We start from the raw sequence: 23,538 nt of genomic DNA, 5'->3' as shown, positions 1-23,538 counted from the left end.
ATTATTTATACCTAATGTTTCCTTTTTCTTGTAAGAGTGTGCAGAATCTTTGGCTGACCTTAAGATGCTAAGGTGGTGAGTATTTGTATGAACTTTATTTGCCTTGTTTTTTTCCCAGACTGATTTCACCCTCAAATTTTGTCTTTTTTGTTTGTCTCAGACTACAAAGCCTATGCCAGAGCTGGCATAGGTTCTGCAGGGTTACACTGCAGATGGTGCCATGTCCAGGAGAAAACCCAAACATGGATGTCTTCAGCTAAAATTCATTAATATTGTGCTCTCCACTTTTTATGATGAACGGGTCCTTCTGACCTTTTTGGTAGGTTCTACAAGAATCCAACAAAATTATAAAAATACTGCAAAAAATATTGTTAGTGCTCTTACCGCGCAGAACATTTTGCATGAATTACATGCCAATACATGTGTTAGTCTGTTTTCTTAGTGTTAGAATTTGTGTGCTTGGTAAGAGTTTTGTTGTCTCTGTTCTGTTCAAATAATGCTACACAAGGAACAATATCTTCTGTGCAGTTGCTCTGTAGTTTATTTTGACTGCGTATCAAATTTGGCTTATGAATACAGTCTAAGGAAATGGCATAGATTCTAAGTGATAAAGATGAATGTTGTGTGCTTCATTTATAGCAAGGCCATCCAAATATGGTCGCAGAGTTGTGAAAACATCCCGTCCTTGAGAAGTCTTGAATTTTGCATTGATCAAGGCTGTGAGCAAGTTTCAGCCACTAACAGGCTGGATTCGGGTCTGTATCTTTAGATTCACTGAATGTTGTGCGTTGTGAATAGATTTGCAATACATTGCAACCACTGACAACGTGCTTGTACTCTTGTTTAGTAAAACGGAGGTGTGATAGGGATGTTCCTTAGAGCTTATTCTACTTTGAATGTCTGCCCAACATTCTCTCAGAGTTTTTCTTAGCATTCATTTTGTATTCATGACACCCATTTATCATTTTCATCTCTGTCTGTTTTATATTTAGGAGTCTTAATGATTTTCTTTTGTTCCAAGGAAGATACCTTGCCAGCTTTCTGTAGTCTTCAGGAATTAGGATGTAGTTGAAGATTTACATTTGGAGAAATGTTAAATTACCTGTAATGATCATATTTCAAATGAAGTATTTAAAAGTTTTACCCTCAGTTAGGCTCGTTGTAGAAGACTATTTTCAATTTTTAGCATTACTGTTGTCCCTGCAGGCCTAGATTTAAAAAAATTGAGGGCTAGAGGCGAGGTTGCTAACATTTTCTTTTTTCCCTTTTTAAAGTCCTACCAGTGGTGCATTGTGGTGCCCTCCGGTGGGATTTCTAAAAACATCATTATGTATCTGTCTATTTTGAGAATGACCCCTTGAGTCTATGGATAGGCGCGTGCATGCTGGTATGTAACGCCGTACTGAACCATTAATTTCTGTTTAATAATCACATGTAGTCTGAGAAACCAAGAAATTGTCAAGATGGAAATAAGGAGCCAAATGTTACTCATTTTGATATGATGGAGATTTTATCTTTTGTCCCTCCCTTCTTGCTGCGCTTGCAAATACAGCTTTCTGAATTACTGAATGTAAAAATAATATTCTTTTCTTTGCAACCCTGGCACAGGAAAACACAATAGGAGAAGTTAAAGACAGGATTTCGGTCTTATCTCCGTGTTTCCTAACTACTGCTGGTTTGACTTCAGTTCCTACTCTTGTTATTCATACTCTTTTTATTGCAGCATATTTAATTGTCTCTTTGTTCTGATCAAACCTCAGTTAAATGGGTAAATAATAAAAGAAAGAGGGCACATAATCAAATTACCAGAAGTAATTGGTCAGTCCTAACATTACTGGAACTTTGTAATGAGCAGAAAGAACGGGGCTTTGGTATCAGAGTCATAAAGGCCAAGCCCTTAAAACTGACAGTGCAAACACATAGCTACATTGGCACAGTTTTTGTGAATTTACATTACAAATTATTGTGTATAATCAGAATCAGAGCAACTGAAAAATCATACAGCATGGATAGACTTTATTAATTTTGGATACAAATGACAGACATTAGACAAGCTTAGAATTCTGACAGACTAGGCGAATCTTAATATTTGACAAGTGCTAGATAAAATGAGAACTTTTCTTGTGGATTATTGCTTTTTCTTTCATAGTAGCGGGAACACTACATAAAATAATAAGCAGCAAACCATATGCATTAGAATAAAATGTAGAAGTCTGCAGTAAGGGAGCTTATTTAGGTAACAGGAAATTTTAAAGACTGTACATTAAACAGCCAACAGGACATGGGATATTAAACAGGGGACTGTGGGTTGCTCTGGGAATTGGGAATTAGACACTAAAGTTTTTCAGTGCTCGATGCCATTTACCACTTTGCAGACTATAACATGAATTATTCTTTTTCCACTTCGTAGTGAATAAATACCATTAAAAAGACAACCTGCTTTCTTCCTTAGCACATATCTGTTAATGTACTACCAATTTTAGAAGCAAAAGTAATTGCTTAATCAGACAGGTGGCAATAACTCCAACCTATACAGAAATACAGAATTTTATTTTATTTTTATTTTTATTTTTCTCTTTTCTCTTTCTGCCAAATCATTTGGGGAAGAACGGATGAGGAGTAAAGAGAAGGTAGCATCACTGTTAACAAACTAAACCTTGCTTTGTGAATTCAGTTGTATAAAAGCCCATTTTTATAGATTTGTGCCACTTACAGGATTCTGTGTGTCAAGTCGGGTAAGATGAGTATGGCAGGGGGAATAAATGAAGGTTCTCATTAAGAGTACACTAAACTTGTGCAACTAAACTACAATAAACAGTAGTGGTGCAATGGGGTATTACAGCTTCCTTTTTACCGGGGAGTCAGATTGGTTCCGTCAAGGCCCCATTTGCTTGGGCTGCATAAAAACTTCAATGTGTTACTAACATTCTATTAAACTCTGTCTTCAAGGAACTTTAATTTCTACTCATCAATGATATCTTGAATTTGAAAATTAAAGAAATTGTTGCGATGGAGACTTTTGGACAAATTCATCATGGGATAACCCATGAGAAGGCTTTTAATGTCTGTGGTTCTTTTACTGCTGTTAGGTATAAATTTTGAGTGTGCAGTGAGGATTTAAAATCCAGTTCAGGTATCCCCAATCCGCTGAACCCCAAGTAATTTCAGGGGATCTGCTAGCATTGTATCTAAAGTAGACACTACCATGGTATGTAATGGTAGCAAAACTGGGCCTCACACTGAAAACTATTAAATTCAAAAATATTCTTGCAAAAATGTGGACATCCCATATTTCAGTTGTATAAAATACTGCTATAGCTTTGTGATGTGTGTGTATGTATAAGTAGAGTAAAAAGTGCTGTATTAGTTCATCTTGTGGATCATTACCAAATAAGACTTCATATTCAAAACATTTTAGCTAATTTTGTGTTGTATTTTCTGTAGTGAATGAAGGCGCCTAGTTGGTTTTCAACATTAAGAGAAGGTTGCTGCAGTATTTCTGCAATATAGCAGGAATTATATTTGTTAATATACCTTGGGAGAATTTAAATTCTAATCACACAGATGAAACGAAATTTCAAGTAATGGCAAGTAAATTTAAATTACACAACGGTAAAGACTTTCATACCTTTGAAAATATTTCAGCTCTGGCTTTTTTCACTCGCTTTGATTATCCATGATCACAGCATCAGAATTCTATTGCTGTTGCCATAATTTCTAAAGCATAACTGTGCTAACATGAAATATGTATATATAGGTACATTTGCCAAGTTGCTTTAATTTTTTCATTCGCTTCCCACCTCGTGTACTGGGAGGGGCTGCTGATCAGTACACGGGCTAAAGGAAAATGCAGGATTGTTGCAGGACAAAATGGAGATATTCAGGCAACAGTTGCAGAAGAAGTAAGCTTTTTTTAACCGTGGTTTCACAGTGAAGAAAATTATTTCCCCTCCCCATAAAACCTGCCTCTTAGACCTCTGGGGTCCCTCAGTACACTAGCCAGCATTTGCTGGCCATGCACTTGCAAGTGTCTCACAAGCACTGTCTAAGAGGGTATTTTTATGCCACATAAACTTGCCAGCTTTGCACCCATTGAACTTTACTCTGGATCAGGCCTCACAAGCTATGTATGTCTAGTAATCTAATTCGTATAGCTGGGCTCCTCCTGCAAGCCAGGTCTTGGCTACAAAGCTGCAAGGCACTTAGTGACCGTGGAAAGGAGGAAGATTCTGTCCGAGGAAGCATTTTCCTACCCTTCTCCAGCTTGATGCCCTCCTGTCATGAGACTTTCCACTTCTTCAACAGCACCTGCTTATTGTAAAAATGAGAAGGGGGAGCTAAGCACCACTGTGACCAAAAATAGAATTCCCCAATGTTTTTTTATTGCCATATTTAACCTCTGCTGTTTTAATCATATGCACAGCAGGACAAAGGGGATGTGCATTAACAACTTGTCAGGTATTAAGCAGTGCAAATTTTTAGCTAAAAATCGTGCTATCAATTGGAAGTAAACAATAAGGCCACATATTTAATTTTTAATAAATTTTTAGTTATGCTGTTCTTTTAATTACAGTAATCAGGCAGGCTCCAACACTGCAAGCCTTAGGGCTTGAAGTGCAATTTCAGTGCTTTGTAATAAATATGCCGAACTTTGGAAAAAGATGAAATGGCTTGATATTAAACATTTGCTTGATTTAAATTTTACTAACCCATGCACTTTATAATTCATTTTTTTCAGTGCAATGTACTGCCACAGCAGAATGATCATAATAGTAATTGTGAGTAAGCGCTCCTTTTGCACACAGGTTTTGCTTATAAACTAGATGAATAAAGGAGCCTGGAGTATCGAGGGAATGCTAAAGATCTACAGAGCCTTTCACTTCAAGGTCATTGGTTCAAGCACACATCATTAAAGACAGAAAGTTAACATCTGACTGCTGCTTCATAATATACATGAAATGAGTTAGTGGTGTCAGTGGAGACAATGAAAGGATACAACCAGTTTAATAACAAGAAAAGAAGTAGCACTAATGCATAGGTCCAAAAAAGAGGAGGAATGAGGAGATACCCAATTTACCAGGCTCCTGTCTTCCCCTGCGTGCAGTCCTAAGGGCTGTATTCATTCTTCAGTCTGGAAAGGTTAGAAAGGTTGTAGCCACCCTACTTGGTCTCATTTGATGTCGTAACCTTAATTGAGTTGAGCTGGGTAAATACTAGGTCAGAAAGGATCCAAGGAAAATTCAGGTAGAAGATGGTTTGATGATGAAGTAATAGTGAACCTGGTTTGATGCTGCTAGGGCACCGCACAACGGGCTCTTTGAAGGAAGCAGCAAAACTCATATCCCGACCACTTGTCGTTACCTCAAGCATATAAACCACAAGCAGAAAACTGTTGGCCGTGGTGTCCTCACGACTGCCTTCCAAATGAGTGATTACAGCCTGCCAATGTTAATTCCCCAGTGAAGTTAATCAAATGATCTTTTGATCAGTTGTGCAGCATTATTGTTGTTTAAGGCTTCTTTAAAGAAGTCGTTGCTTTTCAGTGATGTGTTCCCTTTACGTGAGACCTCTAAGAAGCTTAGGTGTGTATAGAGGAAGGAGTGTATGTAAGATGGCAGCGATTCTTATTAGCCGTTTCATATTTAGTTGTCAAAATGAGGTAAATTGCTCTGTCTACTGTTGTAAAAAGTGCGTTATTTTTCCCTTTTGTTCTATGAACCACTGAGATTTTAAAGGGTACTGTTCTGCCGCTGTCTTTTCCTTTGGTCTTGTTGTTGTCATTGTTTGTTTTGAATTCTGGGCTGAGACTGGACCCAGGATGCCTTTGCTCAATGCACATGGTTTTTAGTGAAATAAGTATTTCAACCACTGTAAAAGAGCCCTAAGATTTCTTTTCCTTTCCATAGTGCCTTTAGTTATCAACATATACAAAGGTAAAAAAAAAAAACGACGACCCAAACAGTTTCACCTAAGTAGTTACTTTGTTAATAAGCTCTCTTAAAAACGTTTTACGAGTAAGGAAGGGGAATAAGGTGAGAAAGACCAGAGAAGGAGAAACTCTGCCTTCTAGGCAAGGGACAATGCAAAGGAGTTTGTGGGAAAAATATGCAACTCTGGCTTGGTTTGGTTTGTTTCTTTTGCCCTTTAGCCCTTGTCACTTGTATACTTAAAGTTATACCTTTGGAAGAGGTTTAGGCACAGGTATTTTATGGTTTTAATATGTGTATACATTGAAAATATTTAGTCATATTTTATATTTAATGTAGGATTTTCTTTTTACTCTCAATACTTGTCTGGAGCAGAAAGCATTTTTTATGAACTCTTACTCATCTGAGCTATTGAATTAGTCTGCTGTTAGCCGTTGTTAATTTATAGGTGGTTTCACTTAATTGTAATGGGGAAATGCCACTGGAAAATTTTGTAATGCAATTTTATGAATGAAGTTGTGGTTTACGTGCAAATAAGTATGCGGTACTCGATGAAAGGACCTCTGGAACTTTCCTGAATTTTTAATTCAATAACCTTAGCCCATGTTAGGTTTTATGAAGAAAGTGAAGTTCCAAGTATTTCATTGAAGAGGCTAGATGTCTTTTTGAGTTAATGTGTCATAAGCTTCTTTATAAAAAATACATTTCAACCTCTAGGTATTCACACATTACAAGAGTATTATTTCTTTTCATAAAAGATACTATCTAAATTAAAATCATAACTTTATTTTTGGCAGTGACAGTTTAAAACCTAACCACGGTCAAAAAAAGGAAGGAGTCAAAGGTCAAAAATTTGATATTTTTGCAGTAGTTCAGGGGGAAACATGCATAGTATATGTCAGTGCTCTTCCTGAAAGAAAACATAGTAATTAATCCTTCACTTTGCACCTTGGTTTTTTCACCTCCAAATTTGAATACACATTTTTTTTAACCTAAAAATCAATTAGGATTTAAAATTGTTGTCATCTCTGTAAGAAAATGACACAGACTTGAAGTAATTTTAAAAAACTATTTGATCAGAGGTTATGGCAACCTGCAATATTTGGTTGGAGGAATTTTAGGGTTTGAAAGAAAAAAATGGATCCAACAGAACTTTTACATTTCAAAATATTAGTGCATCAGCTTTATTGGAAAAAGCTGAAATTTTTCAAATGACCTCAGTAAAACAATTTGGACTACAATTCCCGGAATGCTCATGAAGCTGACATGTCTACATGTTCTTAAAAAGTCATAATCCATCATTCTGATGCTAGATCGATGGATTATGACTTTCTGATGTCAGATCTGTGAATTAAGGCTTTTTTGAGTACAGCCTGCTATCCAATTATTGCCCCTATTCATATATTATAAATCATTATTCCTTCACCAGGTAGTCAGCAGTTTCTGTTTCCTAACGTTTCAGAGCCTTCTTTTTTTAGCCATTGTGGCGCTCCCATTGAGCAATCAAAAATGGAGAGTGCTGACCTGAAAAATAAAGCTTCTATCACAGCAAATCGTTGAGGGAACAACATTCATTTCTAATTCTTGTAGTTTCTGTTGAAATAAAGGGAATTAGATTAGACTGAAACAAATCTTATACCCTTCCTGCACAAACAAGCAATATAATAAATTACCACAAAGTTGTTGGCATGGATTGACTTCATTTTTAGGCACTCATGCCTGAGTTTCTTTAAAACGATGTTTTATTCTTCTGAGTTGATTTTTTTTTAATATATATATAAATGAAGACAGATTGGCTTCTGATTTAAAGCTGAAATTTGCCAGTGTGCTACCTTAAGTGGTTGTGTCTATCAGGTGCTGTTAAACTGAAGTTTCTTTAAATGAATTATTTATAGAGTAATAAAGTTACTTCTAATGCAATGGACTATATGATAACAGCAGAAAATGCTTTACTGTAACCAGTTTAGGTGTGTCAAAGCAAAATGCATCTTAAACAACTTTATTAAAAGATATTCAGAAAAAGAAGAGCTATTTTAGGACCTATCATGCATCCAGAGAAGTCATTAAATGAAATGTAATCAAGCTATGTTGGAGAGTTACCTCAACAGATTTCTCAAGCTGAGGGAATTTAGGTCTAGTCCATATGTGGATGGAAAAAATCAATAGTGTGATCTCGTTGTTGTTTTTTATTTCATTTTGCTGTACTGATAGTTCTGCATTAGGATGCAGTTTTCACACTAGATGGCTGTGCATAAAATACGTCCAGACAGTACATTGCTAGTGGAGTTGTTGTCAAAGAGGATGGTAATCGATGAAAGGGAGGGTGGTGTAACGAATGTGGTAGAATTTGCTATTTGTTCTAGTCCTGTGTCTGTCATGAGGGAGCTGTCACAGCACTGCCTTGTGCCTCAGTTTCTCCTTTATGTGAGCAGCCATGTGGATTTAAAATCTGTGTCCCAAGGACTGTTTCTGCGGCACGTTTCTGAAAAACAGATTTGCATGTCTCATGTTACTCCTGTTGCTTTTCAGTCAAGGACGTTTTCGGAAACTGCACGAGAAAGTTAACGTAGTATTTTGCATGTCCTGTCATCGAGTAGTCGGGGGGCTAATGCTTTACTATGCTGTAGTTTAAGTCTTCTTAAAGGAAGACTTCATCTTGGAAATTCATCTCATTTCTGATTGTTTATTTCAGCAGCTCTGAATGTTAATGGCATCCTTGCTCTCACCTTCCTTTTCCTGTTCTCTCTTTTACATTTTTTAATTTTGGCCAATAAGATTTCCAGGGTGCTGCAGAGTGTTAGAAAGAGCTGGTTTGTTGGGAGAGCACAGAAATAGATATTCTATGAATGCTTCTGGAGAAAAAATTATTTCAAGGTCAAGTGCCAGCACAGCCATGGAGCCACCACTGGGGCTTCAATGCCTTTCTTGCTTTAGATAGATTTCCAGTGTGGTACAGCTTTAGAGCCCGATTCTGCTGGTGGGAAGTCTAGCGAAGCTCCTTCTGCCATCCGCGGAAGTAGGCTCCAACCCGTTTTCAAATTTCCTGTGAAATGCAGTTGCCCACTAGATGGAGACATAATATTTTATACATTAGTGGATATACAGATGGTAATCAAACCCACCAGCTGCTGCCTGCTCTTTCTGGGCACCTTGCCAATTTACTGGCAGTATGTTGACTGGGAAGCAGACAGTGACACACTTTGATCGAAAAGCTTGTATGATGATTTTTTTTTGTTGTAATATTATTGTTTTTTAAAAAAATGATAAAAGGGATCAAGATGCGTATCTCGATCAAAGGGTACTGCTGTCTGCTTCCCCATCAGCAACTTCTAATTTATAGAAATCAGATTGTGTGGAAAGCAATCAGCAAAGGTTTGAGGTCTTTCTTGTTCTCACTGCCAAGAGATGCTGACAAGTGAGAAAATTAAAATCAGAGAAGGTAGGGAGAGAACTAGTAAAACACTGGTTGAAATACAACTATTTAACATTCACAATTCTAATTATTCTGGGGCTGTAAAAGAAATCCAGTTAAAGTGCTCAGATCGGCTATTGTTTATATTATAAGACCACCTTAAGATCTTTCTTGGATGGAGGATGTTGCTTTGAGGCTCATTTACCATTGAGAGACAAATATATCTGTTACTTGTTGCCACAGAGAAATAACCTGTCTCTGGTTTTGGGGCCAAGTTTTTCAAAGGTATCTCCTATCAGCACTATTTCTTCCACACAGAGCTGTGCATCCAGTATGATTTATTAGGGTGTATACATGATATAATGAACACCTGCAAAGAACACTTAAACTGGTCAGTCCTATAAATGTGAAGATAGTGTGTGCAGAGAGACTTCGCTGAAAATTTTTCTGTTGTATTTTGTAAGGTCTTTTATCTTCAGGGTCTCTAGTAGGGACTTTTTTCTTTTCAGCTCTTGATATCGATTCCTTCTTTAAAAGCCACTTTTTGTGTTGGATTTTTTAGTCCTTCTAGGCTTAAACAACAAATAAAAACAATTATATATATATATATATATCAGTTTGTGTGTATATATACGGTTTGTGTCAGCTGGAGAAAGACTGTTTCAGTGCATAGGTGAATGTTTCTGGCCAACATAAAAACACAAACCCAGTGGCAGTGGTGAGAATTGCTTCACATTCTGCCAAATGTTCAAAAGAAAGAATCGTATGACAGGAGGACCTAGGATATGTGACATTTTGTCTAGATGGAGCAAGGGATGATTGGAGGGAAATAGCCTGACATAGATAAGGACATGAATAGGGCCCACCTCCAAAAGTCTTTAGAGTGCCATCTTTGATATGATCTTCGGGTTATGAATCTATTGGAAAAGTAAGTTAAAATCTTGATTTGGTGACAATAGATACTGCTGGAGCCTCACTAGGCATTCAGCTGCTTCGTGCAGTCTGGCGTGCTTGGCAGTTGGGGCCAAAGGGGAGTTTGAGACTAGAATAATAAGTGTTACAGTTCAGCATTGCACTCCGCTACCAGAGTGGTGAAGATGGATCTGTTCAGCCTCGCTGCCTCTCCTCCGCGTGCAAGCCATTCGACTCTGTTGTTAGCTCCTTCCCATCGCTCCTGCTCTCTTCCTCCGCACATTGACCCACGCTTTTCCCTGAGCTGCTGAGTAAGTCTTTCTGCCCACAGAACCAATTTAATTCCTGTGTCCCCAACCACCCTGCCTTTCTCTCTATTGCCAGCTGAGCTTTCCAGCCATTAGTGATTTTTCTCCCCTCTCCTCAACTTCTCTGCTTGGCAATCCGGACGCATTTGATGTTCCTGATAGGTGTTTTCTTCTGAGGGTTAGATCGCAAGACTGCAGCTTCAGAGTAGGCAAAGTCGTGTTTCTGGGTATAGCTGTGCAATCTTAAGAGAAGGTGCTGCTGTCTGGCGTTTGCTCCCTCTAGGTACTTATGATGTTGCTATTTAGGAAAGCCACCAGGGAAAAGGAGCTGCTAAGAGGACATAAATAAATCACTTTGACATTGTGGCTTCATTTTTTTTCCATCAAAAGCTGACCATCACAGGCACATTGTCTTTATCTCATTGGGAAAGCTGCACGCAAATTTTGCAATCACATTGTTTTTGCCTATTCTCGTAGAACAGAATTTCTCTAAAAGGCAAAACCCAGGGGAGGAGAGGAAAGCCTATGGGTGTACAGTTCAACCCAGTACCCTTTGTATTCACTTATTCTATAGCCGACACAAGATTTTTTGCTTCAAAGTTTGAAGTGTTTGATCTCGATCCTGACTTGTGTTAAAATTCTGTATGATTGTGGAAACCTTATTTGAACAAATGTCAGCATTTGTTGGGTTTTTAATTGTGTGTGTGGTAATTTTCTAAAAGATGAAGATAACAGACTTTATAAGGGATAAGAAGTTAAGGAATGTTGGGGTTTGTTGTTTTTTTTTTTAATTTGGGCAGAAACTATTAGGTAGAAACGCTTGTTTCTTCTCACCCTTTGTTCAAACAAATTTTGACTATTCACATTTGATTATATGATTTGTCATGAACTTCCTAACAAGTCAAAGCAGAATGATATTTATACACTCTTTCACCAGAAACCATTTCATGCCCCAACAGAAATGGAAATGACTCTCTTCTCAGAAACCTTCCAAGTCAAAGTGGGAGGAGATAATCTGTAAGATGTTACCTTCTCAAAAACAACCTCACATCATCCAAGGTGTGGTTGGCTTTGGCAGTTTACCAAGAGGAAACTTATTACATTTCAAATCACCCACCAAGCCAAGCTATGCTGAAACAAAGCTTTGTTTAACCCTTGCATTCACCAGACTAACCCTGCCGCTACCCACAACTGCATTTTCATTCAACGTGAATGACAGTACTAGAAGATAGAGTTAAAACTAACCCCAGCATTCAAGCTGAGATACAATTTAAACAGGTTTATGAACATGTACTGTAATAAGAAGAGCCTGTTTACAGTGGATTATGAAATTCAAGTGTGATACAAGGAAGTGGTGGTTTCTTTTGACTAACAGGCTATGGTGAGAGTAGTGCAGATTCAAGTTATATAGAAATGCAATTGTAATGAAGGACTGATATCTTAAACTTATGTGGTTTTTTGTGTGCACTGATCAAATACTCTGGTGCTAAAATAGGCTAGTTTTATACAAAGAGGTGACTGAAAACTGTAACTCTGAAATTTGAGAGTAAAATTGCCTTACTTCTGCATTCCCAAATTGGAAAATGTATGTTAATATCTTAATTTGGATGACATGAAAACGTGAAAAATAAGTCCCTAAAATAGAGTCGAGTCAATTTGCTGATAAAGTAAATTTGTTTTCCCATTTGTGATTAAAGTGACCTACAGTAAGATTTTTTTTTTAAATTGTCATTCACAGTGAAAGAATTACCATAACCGATTTGTTCTCCGAGCCCTGCCTGTTTTGAGATGGTTTTAAGATGTCTAAGTTACTGGTTGTTTTTCTGCATGATTGTTTCCAAAGCAAAATGTGATTCCAATAAAAACAGTAATTGAATTTACAGTCCACAGGACAAATTGTTGTTTTAACAGAAACTTACACACTCAGGAAAAGACCTTATGTTTTAGGTCTAATAACAAAGAACACAAGTTCCCCATTTTTATGTGACCATATATCCTGAAAAGTTTTCTAATGTAGCATATTTTAAAAAATCTATATTGTAGTTTTAAATTGTGTGAGCAATTTTTTCCCCTCTTAGCTCAGAATCAATATTCTTTAGGTTGAGTTTTGGTTTTTTTTTTAATGTAACCTTTTAAATGTTAGAGCAGGTTTTTTTCCTGTAGCATCAGCTAGGGGTGAATCGATATAGACAGCCCTATTCACATCTAATGCACCTGATGACTGAGAGGGGTTTAGAGGGAACTTGTTCCTTTGTCATTTGGTGGTGCAGGAATGTACAGAATATGGGGCAGTTGTGTGAGGGGCTTGTCCATGACCGGTCATGCATGGAGAAAATGCTGGTTTTTGAGGAAATGGATAGGAAGGGAAGGCTGTTCAAGAGTGGCGGCAGACAAAGGCAGGAGGTGGGACCTTTGTCCAAATTGAGGCAGTGATTGCACATTACTGTATCAACAGCTAAAGATTATTTTTCTGCTGTCAGACTTTCTCAGCAGGAGCTCCCAATCACTCTTGAACCCTTTTTGTTTCAAAAGTATCTTTTAAAGTTTTCCTGGGGTTTTTTTGAAATCTTCTTGGTGCCTTTCTTTCACATAAATTGTACTCATGTTTAGGTAAAGCCTGAAGACTGTGCTTACTGAACTAAGAGAAATCTGGTGGGGTAACATGCAGCTCCCTAGACACATGCCTGCTCTAACTGGTGTGTACACAGCGTGAGACATGCCAGAGAGCGACATACGTGCTGGAGATAGGCGTGTCTACATTAGCATTATTTGGCAGTCTTAAGGCTGACCTAAAGCCTGGTGGAACAGTAGTAGCTGGGGAGACATCTTGGATGTAACACCTGGAAAAGACAGCCCAGGACAGTGCTAAGAGCCATCTGACTTTTACCGTACTCGTGCAGGGCTGCAGGAGGAATGTGTGGTACAGTTAATCCCCACTGAGTTTCTACAGTGGTCCTTTGAATTAAAAAGGGGATATTTCATATTTCCCAGCACCAGGCAAACTGGGGAGCCTGAGTGAGGAGCCCAGCTTTCCTAGGTTCCCTATACTTTCCATGGGAGAGGTAACAGGCTGTGCTTGCTGTGGTCCAGGGCAGGTATATTAAGCAGTTGTTAGGTTCTTAATTTATCTTAGTTGCTCCGACTCCCTCAGGATGTGCGGTCCTTGCACTTACTACAAAGAGGGGTTTAGGGGGTTGACAAAGCCCCTAAAGCAGGTGTGATGAATACCATCCCTCTAAGCCATGTAACGTCTAGAGGCCATTTTGTTGCCAAAGGCACATGCTCTCAAGCAAACTGATTTTCTGAGAGTATGAGACTGCAGCAAGTCTTCATAAAATGTATGAGGCCTCCTCTCAGCAAGCAGTACCAAAATGCACCTGGGCAAGTATGCTTTCACGTTTTTATCAAAATGTTTCAGCATTTGTATCAGATCTTTCCTGATTAAACTATTTGGGAAAAGAGAAGTACAACAAGGAAATTTAAAGCTCTGGCTCGATAAGCTGTATCCCACCAAAATATTAGACTGCGTGTTGTGCATTGGGTTCAACAGAACTTACATTTATGGTTTTCTAATGTGATCACCTGACTAATTAAAATAAGCCTTATGTTTTTTAATATTTGTAGATCCAGCTAGGTGGTTACTGTGGGAAAGGTTCTTGTGGTTTTGGGGTTTTTTAAAATGGCTTTAGATCCCATGGTGAGTATAACTGTACAGCCAGAATAGGAGCTGCCTGCTCTTTGCTTGTTTCATGGGTTCCCTTGAAGTGGAAAGGTGGGGCTGACACTTTGAAGAGTCCTGACATGCAGGAGTTACACTTTCAGGTACTTAAAAAAAAAAATCCTTCATTCCTCCTCAAAATCTGTATGCATTGTTTTTAAAAGGGTTTTGTTAACATCAAGCATTTAAAATGGTGAGACAGATCCCAAAAAATCATGAGTCTTGCTTAAAAATAATTATTGTTTCGTTCCTTTTGCTTGCAGTCTAGTTTTTGAGCTTTCAAGATTTATGTTTTCAGTCTTTCCTCTGCAACCATAAGAGCTAGACACTAACTTTATTTTTAAATGAAAGCTGAGATTCTCTTGTAATCCCATAACTCTAGGAGATTTGGCAATGCTAAACACAATGTGAATTTAGAGTGACCATTCCAAGGTGAATCATTTAGTGCTGTTCCTTCAGCATGAAAGCCAACTGGGGACTTTTATTTTTTTTATGTCTCTTATTTTGTCTTTCTAAATAATCTGTGAATAATTGGACACTTGGTAAAAGCAGAAGTAAATTACTGCAGCCCAGTAAAACCAGGGTTTTTTTTTTTTCTGGTGTGTTAGGATATTCTTACGGAATCTACGTATTAAGGACATTCTGCATTAAGATATCTCTAGAGAGAAAGGCTTTGGTCGTTTTTGTAGAAGCACCCTTTTCTACTCAGTTGAGCATTAAAATTGGCAGCAGTTCCTGGAGTAGCAAGAAAATCCTGGTTGTTGCCCTCATATAGTTACTGAAAACAGTAAAAGGATATGTAAAAGCTTTAACTCCAAGGAAAAATATTTATAACTATGACAGTGTGTTTCCTTACAATAATTTATGGGCAAAATGTAGGAAAGGAGGAACACAAGCTATAAATAATATTCCATATGTAAACATAATGGCAGTAGCAAATTCTTTTTATTTAAAAATTAATATTGATGTTCATTAATATAAATTACCACATTTCAGATGACTCTGATGTCCTTGAGGCCAGATGTCACTGACTGATTTACAGCTTCCTGGGGGGAGGAGTAGATCCTGTTTTGTCAATGTAGGCACCAAATTGCTTCAGATAGCTATTTTGGACTAGATTAATTACTGATGTATTGTCAACAAAGTTGATTCACATCTCAGCTCAGAAACATGGAAAACTCTCTTTAAAACATATTAACTTGAATTCTGAAATGCAGGAAAAAGAGCATAAAGTATACCTTTGACTTACTGAACTTTTGTCTCATTTACGGAATAGCGGTTTGAGAACTCCTGCCCAGGAACATGCACACAGAATTTCCATGTGCATCATTAGCGACAGGGGAGCATACTTCAGAGGCCAAGTTTTGTCCCTCATTGATCTTAATCCTACTTTAAAGATTAATACAAACGTGTACAGTGAAGGCGTTTGGAAGGAAGCTCTGCCATCTTAGCCACACTGCACAGGTCATACACCTGGATTAAGTTTTTGAGTGCTTCATAATATCCTTCAGTCCTTTGGAACTCCTGTGTAGCATTGCTGCAAAATAGGGTGGCAAATGTATTTGCAGAGCTATCAGCAGCTTCCCAGACACCTCCTCACCTGCGAGAGCGCTGGCGGGCGATGCCTCAGAAGGCAAGGAGGGTGGATTTGTTGTGATTGCGTATGCTGGCAGGTTAAAGAGAGGCGGGGAAAGGCAGGCTGGTTTGAGCCAGTGTGAGACAGTGCATCTCTGTCCATTAGTTATTCATTCAAATTCAGCCACATGAAATACAGGCAGCTAACAAACCGTATCTTGTAAATGCCTGTTATTCCAGCTACTGAAATTCAGCGCATTTGTAGGTGTGCAGCTGGGCATGCTTAGCATGAATAGCAAACTAATGTAAATCCTGTATTGAATATTTTGGTACATAGCAAATCTCATACATGATCATATGTAAGAGAGAAGCTTGTGCAGGTCTCTGGTAGCATAAGGTCCTTTGGCATACAATTAGAAACTACACAGATTATATGAATATAGAGAATAACACACAAAGAACACCCTTTTTAAAATGCGTCTGTCATTCATATAAAAACAAATCCATATCCATTCAAAGGCCATTGAAAGGCTCTGAAATATGTACAAGCCTTTAGAAATGGTCCATGCTGAATGTGGCATATTTTTTCCAATCCTTATAAATAATTGTTTTCCTGGGTTTGGTTAAGATTAGCTACAGAGAATTTATGTCAAGACTCTGTGGAGAGGAGTACAGAACTTCAGATAATATTAAGCTGAAAAGGTGGGTTTAAAATGTTTCTGTGACACAAAAACCTTGTATCAAAGAAGCAAATACATCACCCCTTCAGCCTCCTTTCTCATTTATGAAATAAGTAAGCATAAACCATATATTCTCATTTTCAGCAAGTATGTTAGTAAATCCAAACTGACCTTGACCTTAGCTTTGCTAATTTCCAAACTCTGATATTTATTCCCGGAGTAGATTGTTTCCCTTCATACCACATACATAAATACTGCAAACCTTTCCAATGACCTGAATTAGAGTATAAGTAAATAGCTGGTTTTAATCTACATAATATTTTGAGAGCAGACGTTCTGTGCTATGACTATTAAGATATACCCAGCAGCCATTTGTATAATACTAAAACCTCTTACATATATTATTAAAAGTAATGCTATCAGCCAGGGCTTGTTTTATGCCACAGAAAGTTAAATAATAAAATACAGTGTGGATAAAATCTGCAATAATAATAACTTAAGCAAAATTAATTTAAGTAACAGATAACATCTGGGGGAAAATGTAATGGTATATTGGTAAGTTATGCAAAGCTAATTTTATAATAACTACCACATCTGTGGAACTCGTTTATTTGAACGCTTTACCAATCTTCTTTCCTGCCATTATTCTGTTTTAGAAATTTTCCTGTACACTATTTTATTGTCTTTGCTCTGCCCACATTTGTAAAAAGGTAATTTGCTAGCTCTCAACAACAAGAAAAGCATGTGGGTTTATGTACAAAACAACATGTCACTTTTTATACTTACCTGCCTCTATGCACACTTTTACTAGAAAGAATTCCAGAGAAAAACTGTGGCAAGGGGCCGTACATCGAGAGCAATGTTCGAACACCAGCTACAGTCCTCAGCTGTGACTGTGCTAAGGCTTGATGCAACTGGGGTGGGAAAGCAAAGGTGACGCTGAATGGTATTTCCCACACCAACCTCTGCCCAATGTTAGAGCAGCCTCTAGCCTGTGCTAATTTGTCCAGATTCAAGCGGCCTTTTGGCACCCCACCACACCTAGGAATTAGTAAGAATACTGCATTTAACTTCTGCTCCCTCCTTTCAGATCATCCTTTTATCCGCAGCTGACCCTCTCATGTCCTCTACGTTTGTGCGGCTGCCTTACGATTTCTTTATGTTTGAATTCTCATGGACCCATTGGACCGCAATGTGCAGGAAAATATTGCCAATTCATTTTAACGCATTATCATCTTGCCAAACTGTTTCTCACATTTCGATAGTTATATTGATTCAAGAGGACACTTTGAGTAATAACATCTTTGTCCTAATGAATAATGCTCGCATAATGACATATCTTCAGGAATTAAAAAAAGGAGGATTAATTTTTTAATGTAGGTCAGTGGAAGTAATTCACCATAAATTTACTCAGACTTCAGAAACTAGCAACATTTTTTAAAGCCACTGTAACTGTATAAAACTTACCGTGTCTCCTTCTCTGTTTTTAAATAGATTTTACTACAGAGCCATTGGTGCTATTAAACATGAGGTTTTGTTCAAAGGAAATACAAAGACTTAATTGTATTTTTTAAAGGAAAGTATTGCATCAGAAGGATTCATTTAAATACGCTTGTTGGCTTGAGGCTCTCACCACAATTCATTCATTCTAATTTTCCCCTGGACTTGTTAAGGACAGAATGTATAGGAAGGAGCAATGCAGAATGGCATTTTTAGGTCACTATATTTTGGCTGTAAACTGTAGTACTGCTCATAAACTTATTATTACTCAACAAAATACTTCATATTCTACATTGAAGTTTCACAGTCTTTTAAAAAAACTTTTGGCTGAATGTTGAGACTATTATGGCTCATTAAAGAGACTGGTTCTGCTGTAATTTAGTTATTTCTTAATGATCCAAGGGTTATTATTAGACACAGAACAGATGAGTAAAGAATGGTTCTCTTTAAAAGGACACAGTGAAGTAAAAATATTATTCTAGAACAGAACCTCTGAAAATCTTATCCATGCTACAAAAATGTATTTGAGCAGCCAGGGACTGATTTTAAAAACCCGATCTAGTTTTTTACATTGTTTCATTTTTTTGAAATTTGGACTGGAGGGAATAAATGGAATAATGATTTAATCTAAATAAAGAAAATATCTTGAGTGAATAGTCAACTAACTAACCAAAAAATGTTATTTTAAAGAGGAGAAAGTAGTTGTGAATTCTCATCCAATTCAGCTAATATTTTTAATAAGAAAATGAAAAGAAAGAGATTGGAGAAAATGGAAATACTTGCTAAATCAAAAGAGCTCTAGTTTGAAAAAAAAATAGAATTTGAAAACAAAGCTTCTTTTGATTTTGGAAATACTTTTAGTTCAACTTAAGGTGTTTTCATTTTGATGCAAAAACTAAACTTTCTGACTATTCCTTTTGTGAGTCTGTAGGCACTCGCACAGTGCTGTAAAATCTGAGTCACAAGTGATACAGGAAAATGCTTCTATAAAATCTGGTTTTCTCCTCACTTAAATTCTGGAAATCTTTCTGTCAGCCTTTTGGGTTCTTATAAACATGGGCTAATACTCCTTAACTTTGTTAGCAAGCTCACACATGACAGGAAATCTTGAAGATATTGAGAGAGTCCAAACATAACTTCAGAAAAGCTTTTAGGACTAGAAAAGAGATTTTTAATGCAATAAAATACAATGGCTGGGTCTCACTGTTTATTTTCAATTTTTGCTATCACTTTTGCAAATGTATAGAACATTTAATATTTTCAGCATGTTTAACTGTTGCAAGTAACTAAATAAACCAAATATCAGCCTAGCTATGATTTCAAAGGCATAAGGAATTTAATTTATGGGAGCTGCAATTACCCTGAAGTGAATTAATGTAGTTGACTTACACTATCCAAGCAAAATCATGTTTACAATAGCTGACTCAGAACTGGAACATCTGCCCGGTATTCTCAGTGGGCACTTCATGTTGTAGAGGCCCCAAACACACCATTTTAGTATTATACCCTGTGCCTTGCTCATTCAAAAATGCCTTTTGTCACCCTGTTTGGCATGTATGTTCTGTCATCCATTTTAAAAAAAAAAAAAAAACCACAAAACCTTGTCCCTTTGGAAGGCTCAGGGCCGCCTTCTCCATCACTCATGAGAGCCTGAGCAAGGACTAAGTGCTGCATCCAGCTACTCCGGGCGGGGGGAAAGCCGTTTCCTTGTCGGAGCATTCCTGGAGCTGCAGTTCACAAGCCAGCAGAATACCAGTGTGGTTCCCATGTTCACAGGAAAGAGAAATGGGAGCAAGCTGATGAAGCAGCAAAACTTGGACCGTTAGCAATTCTTAAATTATAGTTCCATATTAAAATATTTTTCTTAGGGCCTTCCTTGATGCAGTGTCACTACCGCTTTACTCCAGCTGACTCCTTTCAAAGAATCCCCTGGTGGTCAGCTGGGGCCTTCAACTCCAAAATGCAACAAGGTCCCTGTTCAGAAGCGACACATTTGCATCGGGAAGACTGCATGTTACCCAAGCCCCATGTTTTCTAAACTTAATTATCCACATGAGTAAGAAGCTGTAGTGTTATGAAATTATGAAAATCATCTGTTCTTTCCAAGTATTATAAAGAGGGCCCCTTGAGATGCAGCTAGAAATTAAAGCTGATCTATAATCATTTTCAGTATGCTTTCCAGTTCTGAGCACCTGGATAGTAACAGAAAAGGTACTGTTTTTTGTTATTTGCCAGCCATTTCATTTCCATTTTAAAAATTCTGCAATAAACCTCTGAGCAATAATTAAACCTGAATTACTTTTTTCTTTTTTTTTTCCTTTTTTCTTTTTTTTTCTTTTTTTTTTTTAAATACTGCCAGCATGTGATTGAACTTGCCCAACCTGCAGTTCCCCCCTTCCCTGCTCTGCTGGAAGAAGGGATGCCTTTGGATATCTATTCATCATTCATAATATCACCAACAGCTGCAGAGACAGAATCTAAGGTATAGAGTATTGTTCCTTTTTTTTTTTTTTAAACCTATTTTTCTATGAGCCTCCTACCTCATTTATTCCCATTGGAACCCTGTCACTAATGATATTTATTCCCCAGAATATAGCATGCTTTCTCTTCTAAGATTGAATGGAGTTGCTTTTAGTGCATTAATCAGTCGACAGAGGACATCTGAGTCGTCATCTCTGGGCTGTGTCCCCCTGCGACTTCATAACCTCAGGATCTGCCTGGTGTGGGCAGTGAACAAGAGACACTGGCGGTCTCTGTCAGAGCGGGAGTTCTCAAAAGCAGGCTTCGTGTATTGTTGCATATCTTTGAGCTGATGCTGTTTGGTCTTGTAGAGAGGAGGATGCTCTTAACTCACATATTTCTTGTGCTTGGTTGCTGCTAGGCTTCTGATCAGGAGGGTTACCTGGAAGAGTCCTGTCCAGCGGTAGAGTCCTTCGAGGCAGATGCTGTGGCTGGTGTAACTGCTGAAGAGCAGAAGTCCGCAGTGGCTGAAATCCCAAATGAAATTATTGGCAACCTAGAGGTACTATTACTAGAAAGCTATTCACTAATTCTGTCTATGGTTAATTAGCTAGCTCAGTCTTAATGAATATAAACTGTACTCATGCTAAATCTGCCAAAAAGCACATCCATATGCTGTAAAAATGTGAATTAGCCTCTATAAATAATTCCTAGTTTAGTCAGCTTACATGTGATAAGATAAAAAATATTCAGTAATATAACAACATATATCTTCAGCATTACTATGTGTTAAGAAACATGGGCCAAATCCTGCTCTTAGTGATGTCAGTGATAAAATTCCTTTTTGGGGATTCAGGATCAGCTGCTCTGATGGAACATATGCGACGTGTGCTTAATATAAATTGTTACATGCATCTATGTTACACATCCTTCAGTCTGTGTAAGAAATAACACATTTATGCCAGTTCTAGACCTCAGTTGGTAGGTGCGTAGCTATACAAGAGTTGCCTTAATGGAAGACATCACATTTCAGTATGCGGTCTGCAGACTCTGAGGAGTCCATGAGTTCTTTCTATGAGGTTCATGAAAGGGAAGGAAGCTATTGTCAGTGGACTCAGATTTGTTGTAGAGTGATCTGCTTGTCTACAGGGAGGTCTATAAATTGAAATGTGTGGAAAGCCAGCAGAATAGGTCATTGTTATTTTGCAAACTGCTCCCTCAAGCATATGAAATTATTGAAGGCAAAACAGCTAGAACTCAGTTCCAGCCAGGAACTGGTGGAATTTGGTCTTGTTTGCAACAACCAGGTGGCATCAGGGACTTCAAAATTTTGGTGCAGCACATTGGACATGTTGACCAAGCAGCAGTTTATTAAATATCTAATATAATCTGAAAATAGTGTGATATGGATAAATTGCTTTACATGGACTAGGTACGAATGGGGAATATAAATTGGAATAATGATGACGTCGTTAGCTCTACATGTTTGATTTCATATTCCATTTCAACATATCTTTAGAAGCAGGAGGGAACATGGCCTATGTTGTCTTACTCCTGTCCCTACCTGCAGAAAAAAATTAAATGCCTGGTTTTCACTTGACCTTGATTTCATTAACATCAGTCTAAGAGCTTTTTCAATTTACAAAAACTGCACAGATTAGAAAAGTGGCTCTTTTTTTTCTTTTAGTTTTTAAAAGTCCTGGTTTCTCAGGGCTGGTTTCTCAGTTTGTTGACCTCTGAGATAATCTTAATAGATTTTTACCTGACACATGGTCAAATTCATACCATTTTGTTGTTATGAGTGATGATTACACAATCTGTGTTTTGTCTCCAGGGGACATCTCTTGCTCTAGTCGAGTCTAAAAAATAAATTTTAGGCTGAAATCACAGTGCTGACACTCAGTGATCACAACAGCAGCCATAGCGTGTATGGTGGCAGCTGATTTTCACTGAAGGTAGAATTGGAGAAAGAGGGTTGTAAAAACTGGAGAAGAAAAGGCAGCTGGGGTGGCCTGGAGGATCAGTGTTCCACAGCAAAGCAGCAAAGTATACATATAATGTAAAGGGATAGGGACCTATCTGTTCATACTCGAGGGTGGATTGAATATGGTGAAGGCCATCTCTAAAGATACAAAGTTAAGATAGAAAATCCCGCTTTTTTATGGTATTCTGAGCTATGGAGACCTTTGAAAACATTTTAGCTGTGGTAATCCGCTGATAGGTTGTAGTATAGCCCTAGTAGGGATTTCTAGGTCTGGCAAGCCAAGAAGTTCCTAAAATGGCAAGTTACCATGACTTTTCTAGGCCAAATCCATCCACTTTATCAAAACTAGATAAGAAGTCCATTAGACTGTAACTCTTAAGTTTTGAATCACTTTATGTGGAGTCTGTAGAGGTCCTTTAAGGCTGTTCAGTTGTTTGAACAAAACTTTGCAACTCTTGGAAAGACTCTCACTGTATGCTTCCCATTTCTCGTGTATTTTTGCAGTGATGAATGCTGATATTGAGAAATATACATAAATTCCCCATAAACCCGCAGTATTTGTGGCCTTTTTTCCAGTGATCCCACATTTCCAAATGCTATAGAATTAAAAACTGCTACGCATTATCACTGCCAAGATTTCACTAAAATATGCCACAGCCCTTGTACCTTCCCCACAAATGTTACTTTGCAAATTAAACACTCCGTGTCTGCAGCAGCCTGGATTTCCAGAATGAGATACACATTTCTAATTGTGTTTGTAATTAAGATAGACAAGCAACATCACAGAAATATGTTTTTTTATTGTTCATTTTCAGTAATGCTTTCTAATTCCAGCAGTGTTTCAATAAAATGTATTACACTAGAGAACAAACATCTGCAGCAAAGGAGAACAGTGGCAACAACCAAATCCCAAAGCAATTTTTCTGATTTGGTGTTTATTGGTAAAGGCTGCCTGAGAATGCGGGGAAAAGAGCCTGTCTCCCAAGACTAGGTTACGTGAGAAATGGCTGTCCCAGATCACTTCCTGTTCGTGGCAGTCGTACCGTATGTCGGGATTGTGCA

General features: G+C 37.8%; 1 protein-coding gene across 3 annotated transcripts in view; it reads left to right on the top strand.

Annotated features, from left to right (window-relative positions):
• The window catches only part of CABCOCO1 (ciliary associated calcium binding coiled-coil 1), a 238,680-nt gene that overhangs the window by 214,630 nt on the left and 512 nt on the right, over positions 1-23,538 (top strand). For all 3 annotated transcript variants that reach the window (XM_075109607.1, XM_075109606.1, XM_075109609.1), the window contains 2 exons: positions 20,392-20,514; positions 20,914-21,054. In XM_075109607.1, coding sequence (XP_074965708.1) covers positions 20,392-20,514; positions 20,914-21,054 — 264 coding nt within the window. The remainder of the gene's footprint in view (positions 1-20,391; positions 20,515-20,913; positions 21,055-23,538) is intronic.

Source organism: Phalacrocorax aristotelis, chromosome 14, assembly GCF_949628215.1.
Source record: "Phalacrocorax aristotelis chromosome 14, bGulAri2.1, whole genome shotgun sequence".
Lineage (NCBI taxonomy): Eukaryota > Metazoa > Chordata > Aves > Suliformes > Phalacrocoracidae > Phalacrocorax > Phalacrocorax aristotelis.
Note: the sequence above shows the minus strand (reverse complement) of the source record. Positions and strands in the feature narration are given on the sequence as shown.